The following is a 25,417-nucleotide window of genomic DNA, read 5'->3' on the forward strand; positions in this document are numbered from 1 at the left end:
TTTGAGTAAATATTCAAGTTTGGTTTATTAATTCAGCATAGTCAGCTTTTTACAGATTCAGTTGATGTTTGGCGAAAGAAGTGGGCACACCTTGAAAAATTTCAACCTCATCCCCTAAATTGCTTCATTTGAAAGTGATTTTGTTTTGCTTCAATTCATCTCCTTTTCTGGAGACAAAATGCACTTCATTTTGTAAGTGATAAACTTTTTATTGAGAAAGGGGAGGGGTGGTTTGCTGGTCAAATTTTGATGACGAATTGCAACACCTTAATAAATCTTGGATCCACGGCTGTAGGCCACACACAATAGCAGAAACTTTAAACTACGACAAAATCTCATGAAAATTCAAGCTAATATAATTCTGTTTCTAAAACACAGCTTCCTAACTTATCAACAACCATCTCCCATCATAATGATTCTTTTGAAAAAAATAACCCTTTGAAATCATTAAGGCGACTTTGCTTAGAACAAGATGAGATCTTATTGTTGCGGCCCAGTGGATCAGCCTCCAAACTTTGAAATAGTGGGTTGTGGGTTCGAATCCAGCCATAGGATAATTCTTTAAGCAAGAAATCTATACACAATGTGCTTGCACTCAACCCAGGTGAGGTAAATGGTAGCTGGCCGGAAGTAATTCCTCAGAAAGCCGAGTGCATCGGAATCGGTAGCCGAGCTTAGTTGGAGTATATAAGTAATATATGAGAGCCTTGAGCACCTATCAAGGCAGATACGTGTGCTATACACATACCCTATACTATAATCATTACTATTAATTTGAGGTAGAGAACAATTCAAATACTCTATATATGTTAATGGTCTGTCAAGGTCATATCATTGGTAAATTTACAAATGATCGATTTTTTTAATGCAAAGATGATGCATGCAAATTTAAGGAGTACACCATCCAGTTAAAATTACACAGAGAATACTTAAGTGATATAAGAGAAGTGGTGACAATGCACAGGTTTATAATCCATAATCTGAATAAAACTTTGGTCCGACGGATAAGGTCAGTGTTGCAGGTTGCTGAGCTTGCTGCTTTTTACTTGATGTATCTGAGGTATTATACTAGAGTAAAGAAGCAGTAATTTATTTCATAAAACATTTAACACATGATGTTCTATTACCTACAAAGTCTAAAATATACATAAACTAAAACAAAACTTAGCATAGTTTGTTCAATTGCACATGAAGTACGGGGCTTTTATAGAAGATGAATAAAACATATCAGGGGCTGTCTCATGAATCTGATCTTAAAGATTACCAATGAGTTTACCAACCAATGGAATGTGAAATGTAATTCAAAATGTTCCCCAAAGTTTGTGGATTAGACAAATAATTCAACAGTGTGGCAAATTTTGTAATTACTACAGAAAACAGAAAAACAACACATCCCAACTTCAGCTAAACTGATTATGAAAAACCCGATAACTATTGGAATAGCGTGCATGCCACTTAGGAACAGCTGTATGACAATGCTTCCTGACATTTGCTCCTGTGACAATTGCTCCAGGCTTTTTTTCATCTTAAGATGTAGGGTTGGGGTTGCAATACGGTTTTATGTTAGGTTTAAGGTAGGGCACAACGTTGAATCCAGGGTTGAAAATAAATCTTCAGTTGGTGAGTGGATTTGGAGCGGAGCAATTGTCGCCAGAGCATGGAACTATACAAAACAATTCCTTTGTGTCTAATTGAATACCATTTTCAATTTTTCAACAAATCAATACAAGAACAACAAAAAATCAAAATAGCAATGAAGAAACATTTCTTAAGGCTAAAACAAAAGCAGCAATAGTTTGTTTTGAAACACATACTCCCAGATATAAACAAATTTATGGAGTGAAAGACGATTGTTTCCATTACCATTAATTCATGTTATTCCTTTCAAAGGGAGAATAGCAAAACATATTTGTGATTGATCACAAATTACCGTTGCAAATCTGCAATCAATGCATCAAAATAGACCATCAGTCATCGTAAATTTGCAATTAACATGGATGGATATAGAGCGTATGAAACACATATGCGAAGAGTACACAACGGATACCTAACGTTTTCCAACGGATGGCAAGATTCTTTTCCAATTCACATCCTCTCTGCATCCGTTAATGCAGTGGGACCAAGCCTTTATATTCTCTCTAGATCTTCTGACAATGCCAAAAACAATCTGCCACAAATATTGCCAATAGAGGGCAGCCTTCTGTTTGATTTGGTTACAAAATGGGGTGCCTTAGTGGCGTGGACGACTGCTCTAAGATGCCTGACTACACCATGAACGTCCAGGGGTCGATACCTGGCATGGCCATTGACCAAGGCATTTTATCTACATTAAGTGATCTTTTATCTTGCATCAAATAAATGAAAATGCTTTATGCATTAGTGATGCCAATGCATTATTGATTCCTGGGACTGGTTGCATAAAAGTTACCATTATGGTAACCATTGAATGGTAACTTGCATGGAATGCTTCATTTTGATTGGCTGATGAGCATTGTTACCATGGCAGTTACCATTGGATGACAAAGTTACTATAATAGTAACCTTTGTGCACTGGGGCCATGGTATGGCACTTAAGGTCTTGGAGCAAAGGCAAGTTGTCTCCATGTCTCTTTTTATCTTGCATCAAATATTATATCATGTAGGCATAAGTATACAATGTGTGCATATGTTTCAAAAGAAAATTGCCGCTTTGTAACTGTCAGACAAGGAGAGAACAGAAGATAACATTGGGATTGTAAATGTATAGTTGGTTGCACTCTGTAATTAGTATAGATTTCATATCCAGTCCATGCATGCATAGGGCATCACTTGCAGCCTTGTGCAGAGCTATGCTACACTGAAGTGAGTGAACAATAATTATCTACTATGCATAATGAATTAATAACAATATCAAACACTTCATGTTTGACTCTATACTGATGATATGAAATACCTTGGAAACAATTACTTGGAAGTTGCAATGCAGTACTAAAATACCTTATTACCGCCTTCTCATTAGATAAATTGGTTCTGCATAGATGTCTCGAGGAATGCAAAACTAAATAAAGAAAGTTGTTTTAATTGACTATGCAATGATTCAGGTGCATTGCTATGTCAGTTCATTACTGATCTGTTGGACAATGGCCATAATTAGTCTCTTGTTATCTTATCCTGGCAATCTACCAAAAAGCAACTCTATTTCTCAACCTACATGAAAATGCATATCCTTGGAAAAAATATGGAGAGGGAAGATTTCATCAGAAGAGGAATGCACTACATTTACAATAAACAACATATGGAAGATCATTTTGGAGATGTTACCAAAAAGATGGGTAATTTGTCACCAAGACAATAGGAAGACTTTTCCTTTGTTCTTTGCAAATCTTGAATTATTGGATTCAAGGTTCCCTTTCAACCCAAAAGGCAACTTTCTTACCAATATTTTAGTTTGTTGGAGGCAAATCCCAGAGAAGACTTTGAATGGTGACCATATCAATGTAAGAAATGTTTATATGTTGTTGATGAAATCTTCATTTTGAAACCCATGTATTTTTTTTTGCAATTCGGCAATAAAATTGAATAAACAGTGTATTTTCAGTCAAACAGTGTAAAAGGGTAATATTCACGAAAGTTTATTCTCCACAAGTGTTCACAAATTTGGTAATATGGCAGGGATCAATTCAAGCAGCCAATTTCATTTTAAGTGCAGATGTGACCTTTGTACTCTATTTCTCTATTTCATTGTTACTGGTAAATTTCTTTATGAAGGTGAAACAATTATCAATAACTAATTACAATTACAATTATAATTCACCCAACCAAATGTACAGCCGATCATGATTTTAGGGCGACCTCATTTCAGGAGTTGTGTATAGAGAATGACAGCATTTAGTTTTACACAGCAAACCACTGAGTACATGAACTTTTATCAAAGTAACACTCTTAATATGATTTAAATTTTTTTTAGAGAGATCTTTATCTTTATGCCACAATAGGGCATATTCAGAAATGGAGTCAGTATTGGTAATATTACTTGATAACAATTATAATCACAGTTAAGACCCTTCTCATTTGGCAATAATCAGGCAATAATTAGTATAGCAGGTTAAGAGTGAAGTAAAGTGTTATGGGTACAAGGAGAATGTCATTTCCAGAGCACCATAAAATGAACAAGAAAGTAAATGGGTAAGAAAAACAATACATAATGAGGATATACAAAAATTATATGAAGAAAATAATAAGGGATATATTTGACAATGGAAGAAATAGGGAAAGAACAGCAGCTCATTTTTTTTGCTTCGTTTTTTTTTTTTGCAAGGAGGTGCCTTTTATTTCATTTTAAACATATCTATTCAAGAAACCTTGAGGAGTTGAAGTCAAAGCAATGTAAGATTATATTACCCTGTATGATCATAATGAATAGGATTACGTATTAAAAAAAAGTGATGTATATAATATTCTTCAAATAACTGGAATATCTTTTTGGGGGGTTCCAGTTAAGCTGCATCTTCTATATAGGAGAACCATAATTATTTTTTTGGTACATCTTCACGTAATATTCTTAAGCACTGCCACATCTGTAAGTGCTGGAATGATTCTTCAAAGTGGATCACTTTACAACAATGGACTTCCTTAAAAAAAAAACTATATGCAAATTTCAGCTTGTAGTGTAATCATCACATAAAGCATGAACTATGTCTCATCAAAGCATGACGGATGTACTCTCTAACTTCAAAATAGAAACATCAAGTAATATCAGCATTAAGTTGTTCTTAAACCCTGCATTAGAATCAACAAGCAGCAGTTAACCGAACGGTTATCCACACAATGCTCTGCAACATTTCGTTTAGCCTTTGGACAAGGCCCTGTGTCTGACATAATGTGTATATCAGAAACCTGAGTGACTACTAAAATAGCGATCATCTTTAGTGCTTCATGAAAGAGGAATGCAGGAAAGTTTGAAGAGGTTTGGCTGTCCATAACTAGACCATGGTCAAACTATACCAAGGTCCAGAATAAAGACAAATACTGTAAGCTTAGTGAATGGAAGGACCTCTGGATTTATTCTGATTGGCTCCTCACCATCACAGCTCTGAGCATCTTGCACAGTTGGTCATGGCCTCATGTTGGTACTTTTCTACTTGGATGGTCATGAAATGTATTCCATATTTTTTTTGTATCATCTTGGATGCTTCCTGTAAAACGTCTTCGCTATCTGCATCTTCAGCTGCAAGAAATAGAAAATAAGAATATCATGTTAGAAGGAAATCAGTTTCACTTGTAAAACAAGAAGTAAATTTCAAGTAAAAATGAAATTATAAATACAAGTATATGTGCAAAAGCCTTTTTCCCTTCCCCCTCCCTCAAATTGCACTTCACAATATACTTACATAAATACATAAATGTTGCTTATCGTTTATTTGTTATCAGCTTTGATGATGATGATGATGCACATCATTTGTATAACGCCATATATCTGTCAAAGACATTTGAATGCGCTTTTTTGGAGCCCGCCAAACTGGGTCGCCTAGAAGGGCGCGCACACAGAACTGTGACCCGCAGGTCTCTCCTCCCGATATAACTGAATGGGGAATGCAGGTGGACCACTACATCGGGGTTTCCCCTACTCTTATTCGAATAGTGCAGTGGATTCTTAACGTGCAAAGATGGTGACTCTCCTCTACACGGGGCCTCCATAGTGTTTTCCACTGTTACATAGCCTGCATCTATGAAACAGGGGAGAGACATTTACACACAACGCACTGGCTTCAGTCATCTGCCCAGGTTGGACTCGAACGCATGATCTTTAGTTCGACAGGTAGACACTTTACCGACTGAGCCAACTTCGCTTTGTGGAATAATGCTCAAGATTTACCCCTCAGTAAAATGATCATGTATCAGATTTGTTGAGCTGATTCATGCACATCATATAGTGCGTGTCTAGCAAGTACTGTAGGTGTCAGCGCTTTTACTACAATGTCTAGTTAATTAGAATTCACAATCTTAAACATCAATATTAACAATAAAAAAAATTATCTAAGAATTGTATAGTTTTATGCATTTTCTTTTATAAAGAGTGAGAATATCAATGGCCGCGAGCTTTTTTGACGTAAATATTTTCACTTCACATGTAATATAAAACAATATAAGCAAACATGAAACGTTTGAAGTGAATCACTTTTTTTCCGTTCATACGAGAGAGCCCAAATATATTGTATTTTAATACTAATGATGTTCCCTTTTGCAAAATATGCAAATAAAATAAATGGAAAAGTGAATAAAGAAATAACACTATCAAACACTTTTTTCAATAACAGAAATTATCTTACATAATTACCAGAAGGTTATTCTTTCTTTGTCATAAAACTCATTGACACAGTGTTCCTAATAAAAAATAATTTATGAAAGAAATTGGTATCATGGGAAAATATCTCAAATCCTAAAAAATTCATTTGAGTTTCCATTGCTTCTGGTTATAAGAAGTCAAAACAACAAATTAATGAGGCAGGCTCATGAGGCCATCAGTATATCAAATAGCACATGTACTGTACATACATATATGCATTCTGTAGGTAAGGATTGAACAGGAAGCCTTGTATTAGCAAAATGTACAACTTCAACTATAATTGACATTGTCTACTGACAAATCCATTGGAAAAAATCACAATATTGACTGGATTAAATAGCGCCTTCCCAACATCTGTAGGGAATGAGAAGATCTAAAAATATCCACGGTAATCCCTTGACTGTATGAATGAATCCAGTCTAACCTCAAGTTAATCAAGAAAAACATGGGAGTCATTTGGACACACATCATAAGGGGAACTGTATACCATACCAATGCAACAGCTGCATGAACATAGAATGTTGATGCATACCTGTAGACAAGCATGTTTTTTTTTTTTTTTTCTAATTCGTCTAATGCCAATTCGTCCAACGCCAATTCGTCCAATTGCCAACTCGTCTACTATCATTTGGTCTACCATCAGTTCGTCCACTCAACACATGGTCTACTAATAGCCTAATGCCATTCCGTCTAATAACCAGCTGGTTCAATAGCCATTTAGTCCATATACATGTACCATTTGGCCTAATTGGACTATGCGTTAAATTGTGCAAAATGAATGAAAATGAAATGGATATTAGACCAATATTAGAGACGTAATGGTCATAGACAAAATGGTCATTAGACGAAGTTATGATTGGACCAAAATGTTAATGGACCAAATGGTTGTTAGACAAAATGTTGATGGACAGAATGGCATAAGACTAAATGAAAGTAGACCACGTGGTGATTGAATGAGTTCGCAGTAGACAAATGGGCAATTTACCGTTTTGTCATGTACTCTCTGACTTCAGTGCAGTTGAGTAATCTGCTTCCATTTTTAAAAGTGAGTTTTAATTTGAGGGGTCATGTCTCTCAGATTGCGTCCTCACAATAAGCTCCACAACTTTATTCCATGGCGACTAACATCATGACTTGAACAAATTTTATTCATCAGGGTAGAGGCCATTAAGAGCTCTATTTAATCTGAAACGTTTGTTTGATTACATGCTGTTAAAGAGTGTTAAAATTGACTGCATAGCTGCCCTACATTTGATGATGATGATCAACACCAAGAAGAAGAAAAAGAAGATGAATATATATTTTCATTCCATGTTTGACACATTTATCTGAAATTCATGTGTATCAAAACAAAACACATATTACAGTGAAGGGTGTAAAGTATTAGTATTTGGTGAATCAAGATGGAATGACCCTTAGCATCCATTCAATATATTATCATATGTTATTTCAAACAGAAGACAAATATTTCCAGTCAGTATGAATCATATTGCACATAACAAATGAGGTAACAGCTGGTATGTAGCAAGTGCTTTGTATCCTCAGGCAAAATGCGCTATAAAATCCAGCTATTATAATATTATCATTATTGTTATGTTATGTCACAAATAAAAAAATTTAAAAAAAGCATTATACTTTCGTGGATTTTTGCCAAACTATATTCAGTTATTATCAGTAATGTTTCATTTTTTCTGCTTTTATACAGAAAAAAAAAAAACTTGATGTCAGGGTGAACTCCCCTGGGTTTCCATTGTTATTATGACAGGCAATGTGCATCTCTAAGTCAATGCCTGCAAAAAAGTTTCCCCAGTTACAGGCTGAATATTTACGATGATCACATGCTGAGCATGCATTGTGGAAGTAATTGGATTATCAAAGAAGATATTCTGAGGAGTTTGCTCTCTCCATGGGTTGTATGACTTTAAAGTCAGTCATGTATGAATTGTACAACCTAAAATAAATAAATATTTGCTCCCTCATTAATTTCATCTGTTCTTCTTATGTATTCAACTGTAATGTGATTGTAACCATTATTCATTCGCTTACAAGCAGTCACTCTTTTTTTCTTAAAGAGGTGAGGCGAGGTTATCCCGGGATAGTTTATCATGGGTGCGAACATTCACTCTGAAGGCAACACCTCTACAGTCTGGGGACTGTACCATTGTTTGAGGCCACTGTGAATAGGGTAAAATTATCTTACCCTAGCCTGGTGGTTCTACAAGCAGCCCTAAAAGGGCGGACATATTTTAGCCCAATGTTTTTCAGCAATTCAAAATGATTAGTATGGTGCAGGTGCAGATAACTATTTAATGAAACGGGTAGGAAAAGAAAACACCAGAGGGCAGGCCTGAAATGACAGGAGTGACTGAGTATTATACTTCTTCAAAGCAATCGCATAAGCATTCTTTTTAATGTCAAAGAGCCATGAGAAAAATGCAACCTGGGTTTGGGATGATAAGAAATGTTAATACCATAAACTAGGTGCTTTCATACCCGCTTGATAAAAAAAAATATGTCATAGTCGCAGGAATATTTGCAGTGTACTAAAATAAAATTAGTTCTACAAGAAATTCAAATGTGACGTAAGTTACGAATGTAATGATCTTTAAAATATAAATGCGCGAGACTTGATTTCGGTTATTATCTACCAGACCTCTGGTTCAGGTGGCTGTGAAGAGAAAATAAATCATCATGTATGATGAGGCCTGAATAGGTTCTAATTACTAACAGGTATACCTGTGAGTGGGTAGTATTGTGTAGTTTGTTTGAAGCCACCCGACCCATGGGATTGTTTGGAAAATGCCTCTGTGGTTTTCATTTTAATACCTGATGTTTATAGCGAAAGCAAATCAGGAATTTATGAAAAAAAAAATATTCTGTCTTCTTTGTATTGTACGGTGATATACATGCACAAATATTTTCTAATGAAAAAAAAAATACTTGCATTTTTGGGAGTCTAACTCATGGCAACAGGAATCAGAATGTATTCAAAGCCAACAATAATAAAGAAAGGAAGAAGTCAAACTCAAAAGTGACTTCATGTCCGTAACATATTTTTATCAGCTTATCTCAAAGAGCACACTGTACATGCCACGCATTTACAGTAAAGTTCCATGTTCTATGACGAATAAAGTTTGCACACTAAATGGCCAGCAAAGCTACATTATGTAGTGGAAATCTAAACTGATCCATTTAAGATCATTTGATTACTTTAAAGTTGTGGTAGTCTTTAACCTAATTAAACCAATATCAATCACTAAAACCTTGTTGACATGTATATACTCTAGGCCTTTTACACCTTATGCAAAACTCAAGCAGCAATTCACAATAACCTTTAGAATCATCCAGCTTAAGTTAAGACTTAATACCTACCTAACTCCCCTCCTCCCCCCGCGCCACTTTTTACAACTAACATAATCTTACTGGGGAAATCCACTGGTTGGCTTCGATAAAAACAGGAAAATGTGACAAAATATTTTGTTCACAGAAGCATATTTGGAAATAAATTGTGTCTGATTGTATTTACAAAAGGTTTAATCAATTTCAATTTTGTGAGAGAAAAAAAAAACTCTATGGATTTTATATTTAACCCCTTTTGACTTTTATATGAACACCAACCTGATGTCATGGTGGATTCCACTTTTAAAAAAAATGAACACTTCATGGAAATGTTTCATGAAACAAAGAGTCAGTGATCTTCACTGACTAATTTGTTCTGGACCAATCAGATGCAAGGATTTCAGTAGCTAGTAACAGTTGTCTACCAACTATTAGCTTTCTGAAACCCTCCCCATATTAACTTACCTTTTGCTAGGTGTACTGCTATGGCTGCTTTGGATGTTGTCAAGCTCCATACATGAAGACTATGAGCAAATTTGACTCCTGGTAATGTATCTAAATCATTCTTAAGAGTTGGATAATTGATATGTCTGGGTACACCTGCAAATTTAAAAAAACACAAGCATCAATCACACAGAAAATTACATATTTTCGTATATACATGTAAATGTCCAGTGCACCATTCAGGAGGCATTTCTGCTGAAATTAGTTAGACTTTTTTGTTCTTGATTTAGCAATCATACATGATATATGTTTAGAAAGAGAAAAAAATGTTTTGAAAGATTTGTTCCATTTCCAGTGAATTTGCTGTGCAGTTTATGAATAAACTTTTGATCCCAACATTCTCTTTAATTGAGAATGAAAATAGCACATCACATTAAGAATGCAAACAGACAATTTTTCACATAACACTATCATTTACTCTGACCCATGTTATTTAATCTTTTCTACTTAAAATATGAAGGTGAGCCAACTATTCGAAAATCAACAGTCGTTTCCAATATTTGAAGGCAAAGCAGATTAAACTAGGCCTTATAGGAAAGTGACTTTATCAAAGGTCAACACCAATATCAAAGAAGATGCATGTGCATTCACATTTACATCTATAAACATGAATGAAATACAGAAGAGTTTGCCACTGATTGAAGAAGGTGCACTTATGTATTAAACCCCATTAATACACTGATCACCAAAACCTCTATAGAATTTATTCTTCCTGTTATCCATAATCAAAAGGTATTAATAGAAATTTTCAACACACAGGTATGTGTTACAAGGTCTATACTACTGTTTATTATTTTGGTTAGTAAATCAATTTTTTAGTGAGGCATTAGACTCAATCATCTATAGCTTCTTCCCATTTTACATTTCCTGTACATATTTCCAGTACATGTTATGTCCATACATGACTAATACAAATACAAAGACATGCTGTAACTTTGCCATGTCTACATGTACATGTATACAACTTTGTCTTAGATTAGAAAATTACACCATACAGTTTTGAAAGTAGGGAGTGGGGAGGGGGCTGACCATGCAAGAAAATCACAATCAGATGGTCATTTTTGTCCAGTTTTGGGGAAAAAAAAGTGGGGGAGGGGCTGAAACCCTCCCAGTCCTCTGGTTCCACAGCCCCTGTAAAAATTCACTGAGCTTTCACTCAAGGATGAGACAGTCTCTTTGGGAAGACTGTGCAAGAAATATTGACCCTGGTTCATAAAAACTTGTTTTTAAAGAAATTATAAAAAACTATATGTATGAAAAAATTGCATGTGTGTATAATCTGTCTCCTTTATAATAAAACTAATTTCAGCAATGAATATCTAATGCACTATAAATCAGTTGTCATTCCATTTTTCTTTTTATTCTTGAAGGAAAAAAATTTGAATAAACATAATTTCATAAAATAAAATACAAAAAACAAGTGGAGATATGACATCACCAGTTTGGTCATTGAATATTCATGAAGACATGCATCAAACTGTTTCAGTGAATATCTTAAAAATGTCATAACTTTTTTTAATCCTTGTCCAATTTTGATCAGTGTTTTGTTTGTCTGACTTTTATCTGTTCAAATCATATTACTTTTACTTTCAGCCTGGAGTACCCCTTACTCCCACTACTTATCATATCTTGGCTTTTACACTTACCTTCCATTAAAACATTGAGAGCATCTCTTAATACAGTAAGAGTTGTGATGAGTACTAAGATGGAAAACAAAAATGTACAGATAGGATCCGCAATCTTCCAGTCAGACTGTTGATGAAAATAAAGAAAGAATAATGAAGTTAACAGGGAAAATATACTATATGGTAAAAGCTTTTTGAACTCATTTTTTTTTCATTCATAAGTTACGCAACTTTATAAACGAAATGTAAATTTATATTGTTGATGTGAAAATGAGAATTGACTAGTGGACCAGACTATCTCCTTGTAATATCATCACGAATTTTGAGTGAGGTTCAGCTTCAGCATTTGGGGAAAATCCAGTGCAACACCTTTCCCTTCCTAAACTCTGGACAATATCTGCACCTGTACATGAACACAATGGGGATTAGGAAATTCAGCAAAGCTATGGAGTAACTTTTGTTAAAGTGGAAGTTCACCCTGAAGAAAAGTTTGTTGTTATAAAAATAATTTAAAATATTGGTGAAGGTTTGAGAAAAATCCATTGATTATTAAGAAAGTTACTAAAATTTAAAGATTTGGATCTGTGACATCATAAACGAGCAGCTGCCCCATATAAAATGCATATATTTCAATTTTTGTATGGTTCGTGATTACTTATTTTTGTCTGCATTTTAGAAACAGATGTAAAATTATTTGTCAATTAATATACATGTACTGAAGGTAGAGTAAAAACCGTGAAAGCTGCTCGCATATGACATCACAGATCAAATAAAAATTCTTTTAAAAAATTATTCTTTGATGGATTTTTATAAAACCTTTGCAAGTACTTTTATTATTATTTTCTGCTATTTTTACAATAAACTTTTTGTCAGGGTGACCTTCCCCTTTTAATTTCTATTTAGCCTAAAAGACTTGCCAACAGAACTTATTTTTGTTGAGTGTTATATCTACAAATAGAGTTATGTACATATTAAACACACAATGTTTTGTTTCTTTTTAGAAATGGATGTAAAATTATTTGTCTATTGATATACTGAAGGTATTTCAACAGAATTTATTTTTGTTGAATGTAATGTCTACAAATAGAGTTATGTACATGAACATATTAAACACATTATGTTTTTGTTTTCTCAAATCATATAAATATTTTCACACAAGGTTCAGAAATACATTGTGAAGCTACATGTATCAAGGGCAGCTAAACAGAATTTAGACAATGCTCCCTTCAAATGTTGACAGTGCTTTCTTCATAACATAAAAGGTAATAAAAAAAAAACATTATCTTGTAACTAAATGTTTCCCCTAGAATCTCACAGCCATGTTAGTTTGAAATCTCAAAGACCTTTGAATCCAAGGTTGCATATAATTATGCACGCACTGCAAAAACGCTGGTGTAAATTAAACACCAGCCTGGTTTCTATATCGGTACACACCAAAGAGGTGTTGAAACAACACCAGTTAAGAATCGAACCCATATCGGTTTAACACTTATTGATGTTGCTTAAATGCCACATTGGTGTAAGCCTATCACAAAACTGGTGTTGTTTCAACACCTCTCTGGTGTGGAACAATATAGATATAAATTTATAACGGCGTTTTTGCAGCGCATTTCTTGCATTAATTTCCCCTTTAATTCTATACAGCTTAAAAGACTTGCCCAAAAAACAAATCTTTTTGTTGAATGTAATGTCTACAAATAGTTGTACATGTACATATTAAACACATTGTTTTTGTTTTTTCAAATCACATAAATCTTTTCACACATGGTTATCAAATGCATTCTGAAGCTCTATCAAGGGCAGCTGAACAGAACTTTAGACAATGTTCTCTTCAAACTTTTAAAGAAAGGCCAATCAAGCTGCATTTATACAATTTCATCATACTGTTATTTAAAAAAAAGATTAATTAAAAGAAAGGAAGATATTATCTAAATATCTTGTAACAATCTTTCCCCTAGAATTTCAGTCATGTTGGTTTGAATTCTCGAAGGTAGTTTTGAATCCAAGGTTATGCACATTTCTTCTCATAATTTTGTATTGCAACTTTAACGCAAGAAAAGTCTAAAAAGTGAATGCACATCTTTGTAATGGGGTACTCAAAATTTCACACTTGTTGCATTGCAATTTTGAATTGATGGTGTGAACCATAAAGCTTGAATGTAATGAACAAGTGTGATGAAAACCTGCATGCATTAATGGACCCTTTCTCAAGTAAAAACTATTCAGTGCATACATGTACATGTACAATCACAGAAACCACAGAAATTACATTTAATTTGTGTGTTTTGTATACTGTTCTGGCATTTTAAAAAGAAATAAACGATCACGGACATTAGGCCTGGGAGTAAAACTTTAACCATCAAAGCATCTGATTGGTTAACCAATAATTGGCAACTGAATACTACATTTTACACTCATCTATATAATGTTCGCCAAATGTGATTACTGATTTGAGATATTTTTTATGTTGTTTATTTCAAGGTTTGGGTGTATTTTTTGGTTGGGACGATAGGCGCTAACAAATTAAAATCAATTTTACAAGTATATCTCTAGGAATTAACTATATTTCTCCAAGAAAAAATATAAATGACACACTTTTCCGACATACCATAATCAGAAAGGCAAATAAAGATAGTAGTTGCCAAAATCTCAGATTATTGCCCATTAGATTTGGACATATAAAGTGTTTTGACTTCTTCACTGTTAAGAATTAAAACAAGAGTAATTTTTAATGACCATCGATCAATCTGACAAAAAATGACCATCGATCAACCTGACAAATTACATACTATCTATGTAAGATTGCGGTCAGCATGAAATCCAAGAATATCAAATGACATTTATGCTAAAATTTAATAGTTCCAAACACTGTATTAATCTGCACTGGTGACTGCACAAGTGCGCATCATTCAGCTGTGTAAATGTGTGTGTCAAGAGGCACTCTGGCACTATACTGACTCATTCATGACTACCAAGGGGTAAGGTAAGTTAAAGTTGAATTGAGAAGGGGGTGAGTTTCCATAAATATAGGTTCTACATACAATATATAGTATATATAAGTTGTTCAAACACATAGCATGTCACAATAATCCTCTGCCTTCTCGATATTTTGCTTTGAAAGTCTATGAAATTAGCCACCTGTCAGAGCCCGAGAGACGAGTGTACAGAAAAGTCACTCGGAGTGTGACGTCACCGGGGGGAATTTAGTACAAGAGGTGCCTGAATGTCATACAGAAATGCTATGCAGAGAGAGAAAGATATTTTACAATTTTTTTTCAAAGCAACTCAAATCAAATAAATAGGACTGATATGTACAAATCTTTACTTTCCCTGTATAAAAAACAGTATGAATAACCACCATGAACTCTTCAATCATGATGTAAGATAGCAAACAGTGAGTTATTGAATGATATTTTCACTATTTCTCATTTATTTTATCACGATGTTCAATCAAGTGAGTAGCTGGAAAGTAATTCCGGCGGCTAGCTCAGCGCGCGCTGAACGCATAATACTAGTACACACAACACCCAGGCATTGAGTGTACTGTTATGGTCTGGTATGTCGACTTAGTTCATGGCCGTGCAGCGATCCCCTGGCGTTTTTTCTTCTTTTCTTTTGTCTTTGACTCCACTTTTATATCCTCTGGATCATTTCCACTCATAGCTCATTCCACAGAACAATCTTGAACCAAACGTTCTTTCTCGGCCTTCTGAGTTGTTTTCTATATTTAATTACGCTAGGGGTCACCGTCACACATACAAACGCAATTCGGAAGTGAGTTGAAGACAGAAAGATATATAGTAATTAGTATACATCTCTATGGTTGAAGACAACAAGAACGGTACGGTAGCTCGACAGCTAGCTGCGCCGGAGCGGGCGGCCGGTCGGCACAAAGCAATTCCGCAACCAACTGTGTTTTTTTGCAAGAGCCGCGTCACACGCGGATAAATATGTCATAATAACACGTCTGCTACGTTATCGACTGGTGAGAAGATCTCGATCAAATTTCATATTATTCACCTTGAAATTATTCCTTTAGGGTCTATGGTATCATTCTGAGGGAATTCACATATTTGGAATAATAGTACGGCCACAAATATTTTAATCATTTCCTCTTTGCAAGTTCTATGGCTCGCAGATACAACTTCAACTGCAGTTATTCCATATGAAGGAGTACGTGCATAGTACACAAAACGGCACTGCCTTGATTACTACACCGGGACCGAATACCCCCCGGTGACGTCACACTCAAAGAACACCCGTCTCGGTAGGCATTGCAGGAGCGAACTCAGGGAAAATGGGTAGGGATAAATCGTTCAAATTCACTATTTTGAAAAAAGAAAATGGGGGGTCGAATCACCTATTAGTGTTTGGGGGGTTGTAAGGTTGCTATTAATGTAAATATCTCAATATTTGGAATCGTCTTCTTAATTCAACTTTAAGTACTGTACATGTAGGTCAACTTTTTTGTGATTTCTGATAATCCAGGAATCTTGATTGTTCGAAACATGCAACTAGTTAACAATTGAATGTCATAAAAGGTGTTCGTCTCAGGCCTATTGGACATTCCACTTCGAGAGATCTACAGTGTACCTGATAACATAAATCCAAAAATGGTTTCTAATGCTCAATATACATGTATGTTGTGAATACACATTTTAATTGTCATAGCAATCTTTGTGAGTGTGCATGTAAAGATGAATATCCCAAAGTAAAATGTACTATGCTTGACAAAGACAAAATTCAAATAAGAAGAGGTACATGTAATAATGCAACATCAAATTTGACCAGCCAGCCCAAAATAGCTAAAAATAGTAATTTGGTCTTCAAAAAGCAAAAGTATGAAAATTAGCATAATATACTGCCCTCAAAATGTTTAAATTTTGAGATATGAGATTTTATCAGCCCAGCCACAATAATATTGAAAGAGTAATTCTTCTTCTTCATACTGTGAAAATTTCAAGTTGTTAAGTTGAATAGAAAACAAGATACAACAGTTTCTTTATCTGGAAGAGTAAATCTTCTTCATACTGTGAAGAAAACAATATGAATCAGTTTCTTTTCAAGACACAAGTTTTTTAGACTGCTTGGAAGCTTCACTGAGATTGCAGTGTGCACATCTTATGCTTGAGTAAACCTCAAGAGAAGTGAACTTCTAAACCTTGTTTTCTCCTTTTTTTTTAAGCTCTCACTGAGTTTCTTTTGCATTTAATCAAGTACTTTTGTGGGTAATTGTTGATCAATTTTGACAAGCTAGACATTTTTAAAAAGGCTTCATGAGGATGTGCTTTTTCAAACTCAATCAAAATCTAAAAATTCATTTTTAGTAACTTAATGTTGGTTTTGATGTGGCTGGTCACAAATATTTTGTCCAGACCTACATGTACATTAAACGTAGACACAACCACAACAAAAAGGAAGCAGCACACTGACTGGTAACTTCACAAATCTCTATTCAGATGGCAGCCATACTTCTTCCGCTCTTCTGACCAGTATAAAATTTTGTTGCTGTAGCAGTGGTACATATTTCTAGTTTCAAATTAACCATTGTAACACTGCTTACCGGGGGGAATACGAAGATCATTGACAAGGGTGTACCTTCAGTCTCTTCTCTCCTATTTTTGCAAGGGGGGGGGTCTGCATACCCAACTGAATAAATTATGTGCATCATGATTCAAGGATGATGCAATCACTGGTTAATTCATTGCTTTCACTTCTTAATCATGATTTTTGTTCATTGTCTTGACCCGAGGCAAGTTCTTTCAATAAATTTAAGCTTGTCACAGCTGGATCAAACATTTTAAATTTGAAGGAATGAAAAGAAAGATGGGTTGTACACATACTATTTCAGATATTAAAATATTCATCTATATACAAAGGACAATTCGATTTGGACTTCGAACTACTCCTTTGATAAACATGAATTTGAATAAAAGCTCAAACCCATTATTGAATTAAACCTGATTCTCTGTATAAAGACTCAATACACAACACATTGTCCACTTTGTCCACTTTTGAGATTAGTAGATAAGCAAACATTTAAATGCTCTAGTTGTCACAGTTTAGGTTCACAGTTTTCAGGCCCATATCAATCTACTTCCGCTTCAATTGGCAGCAATTAATAATTTTTTTCAATTTGCATACTACTACAAAGTTGATGTTATTGACTTTCTGTACACTCTAGTTTATATTGACTGGATCGAGTGCCGTTATCAGTAAGAACATTCTGTCAATTATCGGTAAATATATCTTACTGATATATACATAAGAACATTTTATTAATAGGTGACAATTCCATTAATTATACAGAAAATCAATACACATTGCATTGATTAGCGGTGTCACAATACTCGCGCTGGTCAAAATTTGTATCTGCCACTGTACCAACAAGGCTTTAAAATCCGTGTTCATCAAATCTAAACGAGTATATAACATATTTTAAGAAACATATTTAGCATCAGTGGCGTACCTAGGATTTTCCACAGGGGGGGCAAAACCGTCCGCCAAAGAATTTGACAAGCAAAGAAAAATTGAAAATGTCCCAACTTTTTTTTATTATACATCTGATTTTAATGAAAGTTTTCAGCAACATGCTTGTTTGATTGCTCTTCATTCAAATGAACTTTTTTGTTAGGGGTGGACTTTTCCTTTAACAGATGACAAATACAGATATCACTTACATTTGCTTTGATGATACCAGCTGCTATTAAGACACCAATACTCTGAATGAGATCACCAATAACATGGATAAAAGCTGCTCTAACATTAATATTCTTTTTATCATGTTTGCTGTTTTTGCCCCCTTCTGCATCCTCCTCCACCAGATGCTGATGGCCTCCCCCACCCCCATGACTGTGTAGGTGGCCTCCACCTGCCTGCAAAATGATGATTAATCTGGAAAAAAAGGACAAAGAAGAGTATTTAATGTTTAGAGAGTTTCATAATCAGACAGTTCTCCATTTTACACATATAGCAACAGATTGTTCACTGAGGTAGGAAAAACGGTTACACTTCGTAATTCCGAAGGTTCGTAATTCCGAAGGTTCTTTATTTCGAAGGTTCGTAATTCCGAAACACGTAAATTGCCTATACCTCGATGTTCGTTAATCCGAAAACGTAAAAGGGTTAGTTAATCCGAACATTTGTGGCGTTATTCCGAAGGTTCGATAATCCGAAAACGAAATAAGGTTCGTTGTTCCGAAGGTTCGTTAATCCGAAAACAAAATAAGGTTCGTTGTTCCGAAGGTTCGTTAGTCCGAAAACGAAATAAAGTTTGTTAATCATTTCGTTTTCGGACTAACGAACCTTCAGAATTTCGAACCTCATTACGTTTTCGGATTAACGAACCTTCGGAATTACGAACCTCACTTCGTTTTCGGACTAACGAACCTTCGGAATTACGAACCTTCGGAATAACGAACCTTCGAAATATCCGAACCTTCGGAATAACGAAGCTTCGGAATTACGAATGTATGCGGGAAAAACAACCTAAATGTACTGTTCTCCATGTACATGATTCTTTTCATTACATTTCTTCATTATCAATTTGATTTTCCTGAATCTTGGAGAAATACATACATGTACTGTACATGATATATTATCAAGGTATGGCAAAATCAATCATAGCATAGATTGCATTGAGATACTTGTCAATCCACAAAGACTGGGTTTCAACTTGAGCTGATGGAAAACAAACGATTTATTACATGTACGTATCTAATAAGGCACTTAAGAACCACTTGGCCAGCATAAAGTCAGGTATAATAACTTCCACACAGTTTTAATGTACACACCAGTGAGTACGCCTCTCTGTAGGACAGATGTGCATATTTATTCACTGATAACAATGACAACTTTATATCCATGTCTCAGTTTGCAGAATAAAAAGAAGTGAACTTTGGAATAGTGTATGATCTTCAAGACCCATTACTTTGCGCATCTATCCTACAAGTAATTAGGCAATCATAAACATATACTCTGTCTTGTCCTGTGCTATTTGATTTGTCTATTTACAAGCTATTCAACATATTCATTGCCACTGTAGTTTAATTGTATCTCTGTGTTTCAAGAGTTCAAGTGAATACATGTGAATGTACTTGTATACTGTGTACAAAGTCACATCTGCTGTAAAGTAGGTAAATTTCTCACTGTCTACAGACGACAAAGTGAAAGTCCCATGTACATTCATGGACCTGTATACTCATCATGCAGAATATTTTAGTATTGAGTGACATGAGTCAATAAAAACAAAATGACTTGCAATCCTGACATTTCAAGACTCTATCATCATGCATTAGTTGACACCTAACACTTGTTCACTTACATTGCAACATGCACAGTACATGAATCCCATTTTTCTGTTTTCTGAACACCTACATGTACAGGCAAATTCTATATTCAGTGTAAAATTCAACTTCTGTTCTTATATTATTAGGAGATATTAAAGAAGATATACGATAAAATCAATTTAAATTGGCAAAATCTGTTCAAAACACTATATGTAAAAGCTACAAACAGGTTGGATATTTTCACCGGCATACAATTTTGCTTCCAGGTGGGATTTGCAATGATAAGTTCAGTTGTTGCATTCAACGGAATCCCCACCCCAAAAAATAAGTTTCTGAGAAATTGTGAATTCCATGCAAATATTCTGTATTCCATATGATCAGAAAACTAGGGGTGTAGATCAAGAATGACATCCATTTCCTCAACAACTTCTGCGGTTTTACTTCAAATCTTAAACTCCTAAGTAAAATCAATCATTCTGTAAAAAGAGTATAAATATGCTGGCACATGTTGTGATATAGCTATTCTTGTCCATTTAAAAATTCAGTGTTTGTGCACATGCAGGGTTTACCTGAATGCAATTACATACTAGTCAGTTCATGGATTCTTTCTGAGATTACCTTGTATTTGGAGTAATATAGGGTCAGAGAGAAAAGAGTGGGTGGGTGGGGGTGGGGCATTACAGGGGCTATTATTATTATGCCTTGCTCCCTTTTATAATCTACATAAATGTATGTAAAGAGTTCCTGGAATCTCTGCAGTAATTACAAATCAAAGAAAATAATGCCATCATCAGTAGCAACATCTTCAATGATTACTTGTCATTATTACATGAATTAACATCTCTATTGTCAGCATTATTATGAATATTTTCTTTATTCAATATTCCAAAATCTCACAGTTTTGGTACCATTAGGTACATGTATGCCAATGAAACCGCTAAAGCATACCATTTCTGGGGCCCCTCTTACAAAGAGTTACGATTGATCCGAATCAATCACAACTATGGACGGCCAGAAATGTCAACATCTAAAATGCATGAATGTTAAAAATGTTTTCTAGAAATGACGTAAATTACATAAATTCATTGTTTTCTTGATATTATGGTCTGCTCTCCTTTGTTTACAAAGGACATTTTGAAAATTTTATATAGAAAAAATTATGACACTGATGGATTTCCATAGAGTAAACGATCGATTGGATCAATCGTAACTCTTTGTAAGACGGGGCCCAGGTCACACCTTATCTGTGCATAGCCATTTCCCATTTTCATCTCCTGATTTTTGTATGGCTGTTAATATACCATTTTATGCATGTACTCACATAATATTGATGACCACTCCGATTCCAGAAGTAATAAGCATAATATTGGGTTCTATTTTATATTCATCGTTGATAATCCTCAAGACAGCCAGATAACACAGAATTCCAGTCACAATCCAGATTATTAGCACGCTTATTACGGCACCAAGGACCTCTAGAATTGCAGAGACAGAAAAGGAGATAAAATTCAAGATATCAAATAAGTGTCCATTGCACTTTTACTCCATACAATGATTTTTCACCCTGATACCAAAGAATCACAATATGCTTTAGGCCATAATATATTCCACTGAATACCAAAGCCTTGAATAAGGATGAGGTCCATGCCAAAGGCAGATGAAACTCTTTAATGGAAAACTTTAATGCATTTTTTCTCTAACTAATTTCACAGTAGTAATAATGGAAGATGACCATGATTTCAAACAATACATTTTTTAAAATCCAAGTATCTTCTCCCAGTTTAGGGGAGAATTGCATCTCTCCTCTATATGAAGGCATATCTTCTATCATTCTGGTCCACTCTTGAAGTTTTAATTCACTCCAATTCTTGACATTCTTTTTCTAGTTTATTCTGGGCCTCCCTTATAGTTCCCTATACTCTTTCATCTAATTTACTAGTATCTTTGACAAGGCTTTCATGCTGTTTAACATTGCCAAAGTATCTAACTTTTTTTTAACTATCCCTTCCCATATTTACATTATTTATCTGTTACCGTGTGCAATATTTCATTATTGGTTTCCATTCATTTTCAAGATGAATTTCTTGCTGAGGGTAAATAATGCTATGGCTGGGATTTGAAACCAAAGACAAGTGTCGGAACCACTAGACCACAATGCTTCCACACAATATAATCAAAATTTCTGTCAAATCCCTTGTCTTCATCGAACGAGTCATTCCTGAAAAAAAAAACCTTCACAGGAAGTCTAAACAAACCCCTATATACCTGCTCTATAGTAGCCAAATGACATCCTCGTTGTAGCTGGTCTCTTGGCAACCCACAGGGCAAAGATGCTGATAAGGAAACTTGCGAAGTCACTTAGAAGATGGGCAGCATCAGTCATAATAGCCAAACTATTGGCAAGTGAACCCCCTGAAAGATAAACGAAACATTTAGTGGAAATTAAGCATACAATACCAAGATTTCTAGCTCATCTTTTGGATAAAAAAAGAGGAGTAGATGTACACATGTACATGTATGCTACTGTACATGGTCACATTTGGTCTCAGGGATAGCATAAAACTTTGGCCAAATAAATTTCAAAGTCTATACTACATGTAGTTAGCAATCATTATACAGACCTGTCAACCTTCTACAACAAAAAAAGGTATTCTAGTAGGAAAAAACTTATTTTTTGACAAAAAGAGTATTTTTGAAAATTTGTCTCAACGTAACAATCGCCAGCCTGTTGTAGTGAGATCGGTGAAAAAAACATGTGAAATTACTCTACTTGAAAACTTGATAATTCACCATTTTAAACAGGTGCACGTTGGCAAGGATTTACTTGTTCATTTCATGCAACAAGTTACTTGCCCGACAGTGATTTTTACCGGTCTGGGACTGTCGGACCGGCGCTAGCGTCCCGCGCTGCGTATAATACATACTCCATGATCGGAAATTTAAAAAGAAGTAACAAATCATACAAAGAAGCGTATTGCCGTATTCATAGCAAAAAAGAGAAACAAATACTCTAAAAAGGGAATGGTTGGCATGTCTGATTATAATTTTAAAACTGAAACTAAATTGGGGTATATTTCAATAGGTCCCTATACATGTCAAGCTCATACATGTAGCAAAAAAGGAAAATAAATTTCCAAGACTTCTTAATAGAAATAACTCCCTCCACCATGGTCCATGGACCCTATCGCTACCTTAGATTTATTTAAATCCGCCATACCTTACGCACAAGCTTGCGCTCAAAAAGATGTACACGCCTGTATACCCTGTGATGTAGCTTGCTTGCTCGCTCACTCAGCTGATGGCTCATGCGCACTTTGGAAGTAAGTTTTGAAGTCTGGAAGTCAAATGACTAGAAAGCTGCTATACAGCTCATTGAAAAAAAAACAAAAAAACACACACACAAAATGCAACATGCAAAAACAAATGAATACATTAACTTTGAATTTTAAAATGAGTCTGAAATACATTTTACATGACATACATGTAGTGTTTGTACAGAACACGTGTGTATGATTGTAAATCCTACATCCATTATTAAAAGGGAATGAAACCATGGGGAATAATTATTTTAATGAAAATAGAGAATAGAGTACTTTAGCAACTTAAAACAAACGATCCATTAAAATCATTTACATAATGAGAAAGTTATGAAAGTTTGAAAGGTCTATATTAAAGGTTATTAGACGATTCTCAAATTGGCAAAGTTGATCCATTGTGATAGGTATTAGTAATATTACAACTACCCTCTACAGTGTATATAATGATTTGTTGATTTGTAACTTTCACATCCTCATTACCTCTCAAAGTACATCATGTACGGTATACATGTAGCTTGATTTCTTCTCAGCTACTTTCTATCCGCAGAGATAATAACACACCCTTAATGCGTACTAGGATAACGGATACTGTCCTTTTTATAGACAGGTGAAGACATCTTGCCTGCAGGATGAAGACAAGGTCAATTTGAAGAAAACTAGAAATATCACTGAAGGTCATTAATACCCGGCCCTAATGCATTACCATGGTAATGCAGTTAGAAAATCTTGCATGCCCTTTATGTACTTGTATGTGCCGGCCAACTTTCATGAGCACTGGCTAAAAATTGGGAAAGGAGTTTAATCCAAAATGAGTTTTCCTGGATTTTTTTCTATATGTGGCAACACAATTTCTGACAAATGCACAAAAAATGTGTCTTGCACATCATTCCCCCAATTTGTGTGCTGAATTTCATGAGAATTGCTTAAGAATTGAGGAAATAGGTCAATACCGGTACTCAAGATTTTCAATGAACCGACCGACCATTGGACCTTAAGCAGATTCCTATATGAATACCCCCTTCAAACTTTGTTAAGCAGGTTTAAAAAAAAAAAGGTTTTTAACAAAAAATTAAGGGAATTTCATCCACGAAAAAAGGGGGGGGGGCACACTTCTGTTTTAACTGGATTTTTACATTACAAATTTTAATTGTGCCTCTCAAAAGGGGGGCACGGCTGGCTGTGCCCCCCCCCCCCTGGATCCGCCAGTGAGCAGGGATATAAGTGGAGCGTTGTGGCCCAGTGGATTAGTCTTCGGACTTTGAAACAGAGGGTCGTGGGTTCGAATCCCAGCCATGGCGTAATTTCCTTCGGCAAGAAACTGATCCACAATGTGCTGCACTCAAACCAGGTGAGGTAAATGGGTACCGGTAGGAAGTAATTCCTTAAAAAGCTGTGTGCGCTATGAACACCTAGCTTAGCCGGGTAATATAGGAGCGCCTTGAGCACCTAACAAGGTGGATATGTGCGCAATATAAATACCCTATATTATTATTATTACATGTACCTAAAATAGACAGATTTTGCCTACCGTTTGTGGAAGCTCATTTAAATAGAGAAGATGTCAAGAAAATGCGATGTACTAGAACAGGAAGCAGATACAATTTATTTTAAAAAGATGAATAATTGTGAGGGTTGAAGAATAACATTTGAAAACAATTTTTCTGGAACACGTGTACAGGCCAAAAGAAAATGTTACCAATATACAATGTGTACTGGTGTATTGGCTCAGTTGGTAGAGCGTTCACCTCACAACTGAGAGGTCGGGACTTCAAGCCCAGCAGCGTCAGACCATGGACCTAGGTACATGCCAATCCTGTTTGGCCTTCAACAATTCTTAAGGGATAGAGCAACGTCGATCTGGCCCTGCTCAGTGGCTGCTGGGCCCACGATCAATCAGGCAAAATGTATTTTTGGAATGGTGACACTGTAACACTTTCTTATAAATTATGCGACAATTGCTCCACGATTAATTTCGTGTAAGATGTACCGTACTGTAGGGTTAGGGTTGCAATAGGGTTT

General features: G+C 35.2%; 1 protein-coding gene across 1 annotated transcript; it reads right to left on the bottom strand.

The window, feature by feature from the left end:
• On the bottom strand, window positions 1-23,261 carry LOC129255829 (proton-coupled zinc antiporter SLC30A2-like). The gene is made up of 6 exons (XM_054894158.2): window positions 22,347-23,261; window positions 21,403-21,556; window positions 18,474-18,687; window positions 11,815-11,920; window positions 10,130-10,264; window positions 1-5,206 (listed from the first exon to the last, which is right to left on the bottom strand). Exons 1-6 carry the CDS (start codon window positions 22,462-22,464, stop codon window positions 5,064-5,066), a joined length of 870 nt encoding a protein of 289 aa, XP_054750133.2. The 5' UTR covers window positions 22,465-23,261; the 3' UTR covers window positions 1-5,063.
• Window positions 23,262-25,417: the final 2,156 nt, after the last annotated feature.

The sequence above is a fragment of the Lytechinus pictus genome, chromosome 3 (genome assembly GCF_037042905.1).
Source record: "Lytechinus pictus isolate F3 Inbred chromosome 3, Lp3.0, whole genome shotgun sequence".
NCBI classification, from domain to species: Eukaryota; Metazoa; Echinodermata; class Echinoidea; order Temnopleuroida; family Toxopneustidae; genus Lytechinus; species Lytechinus pictus.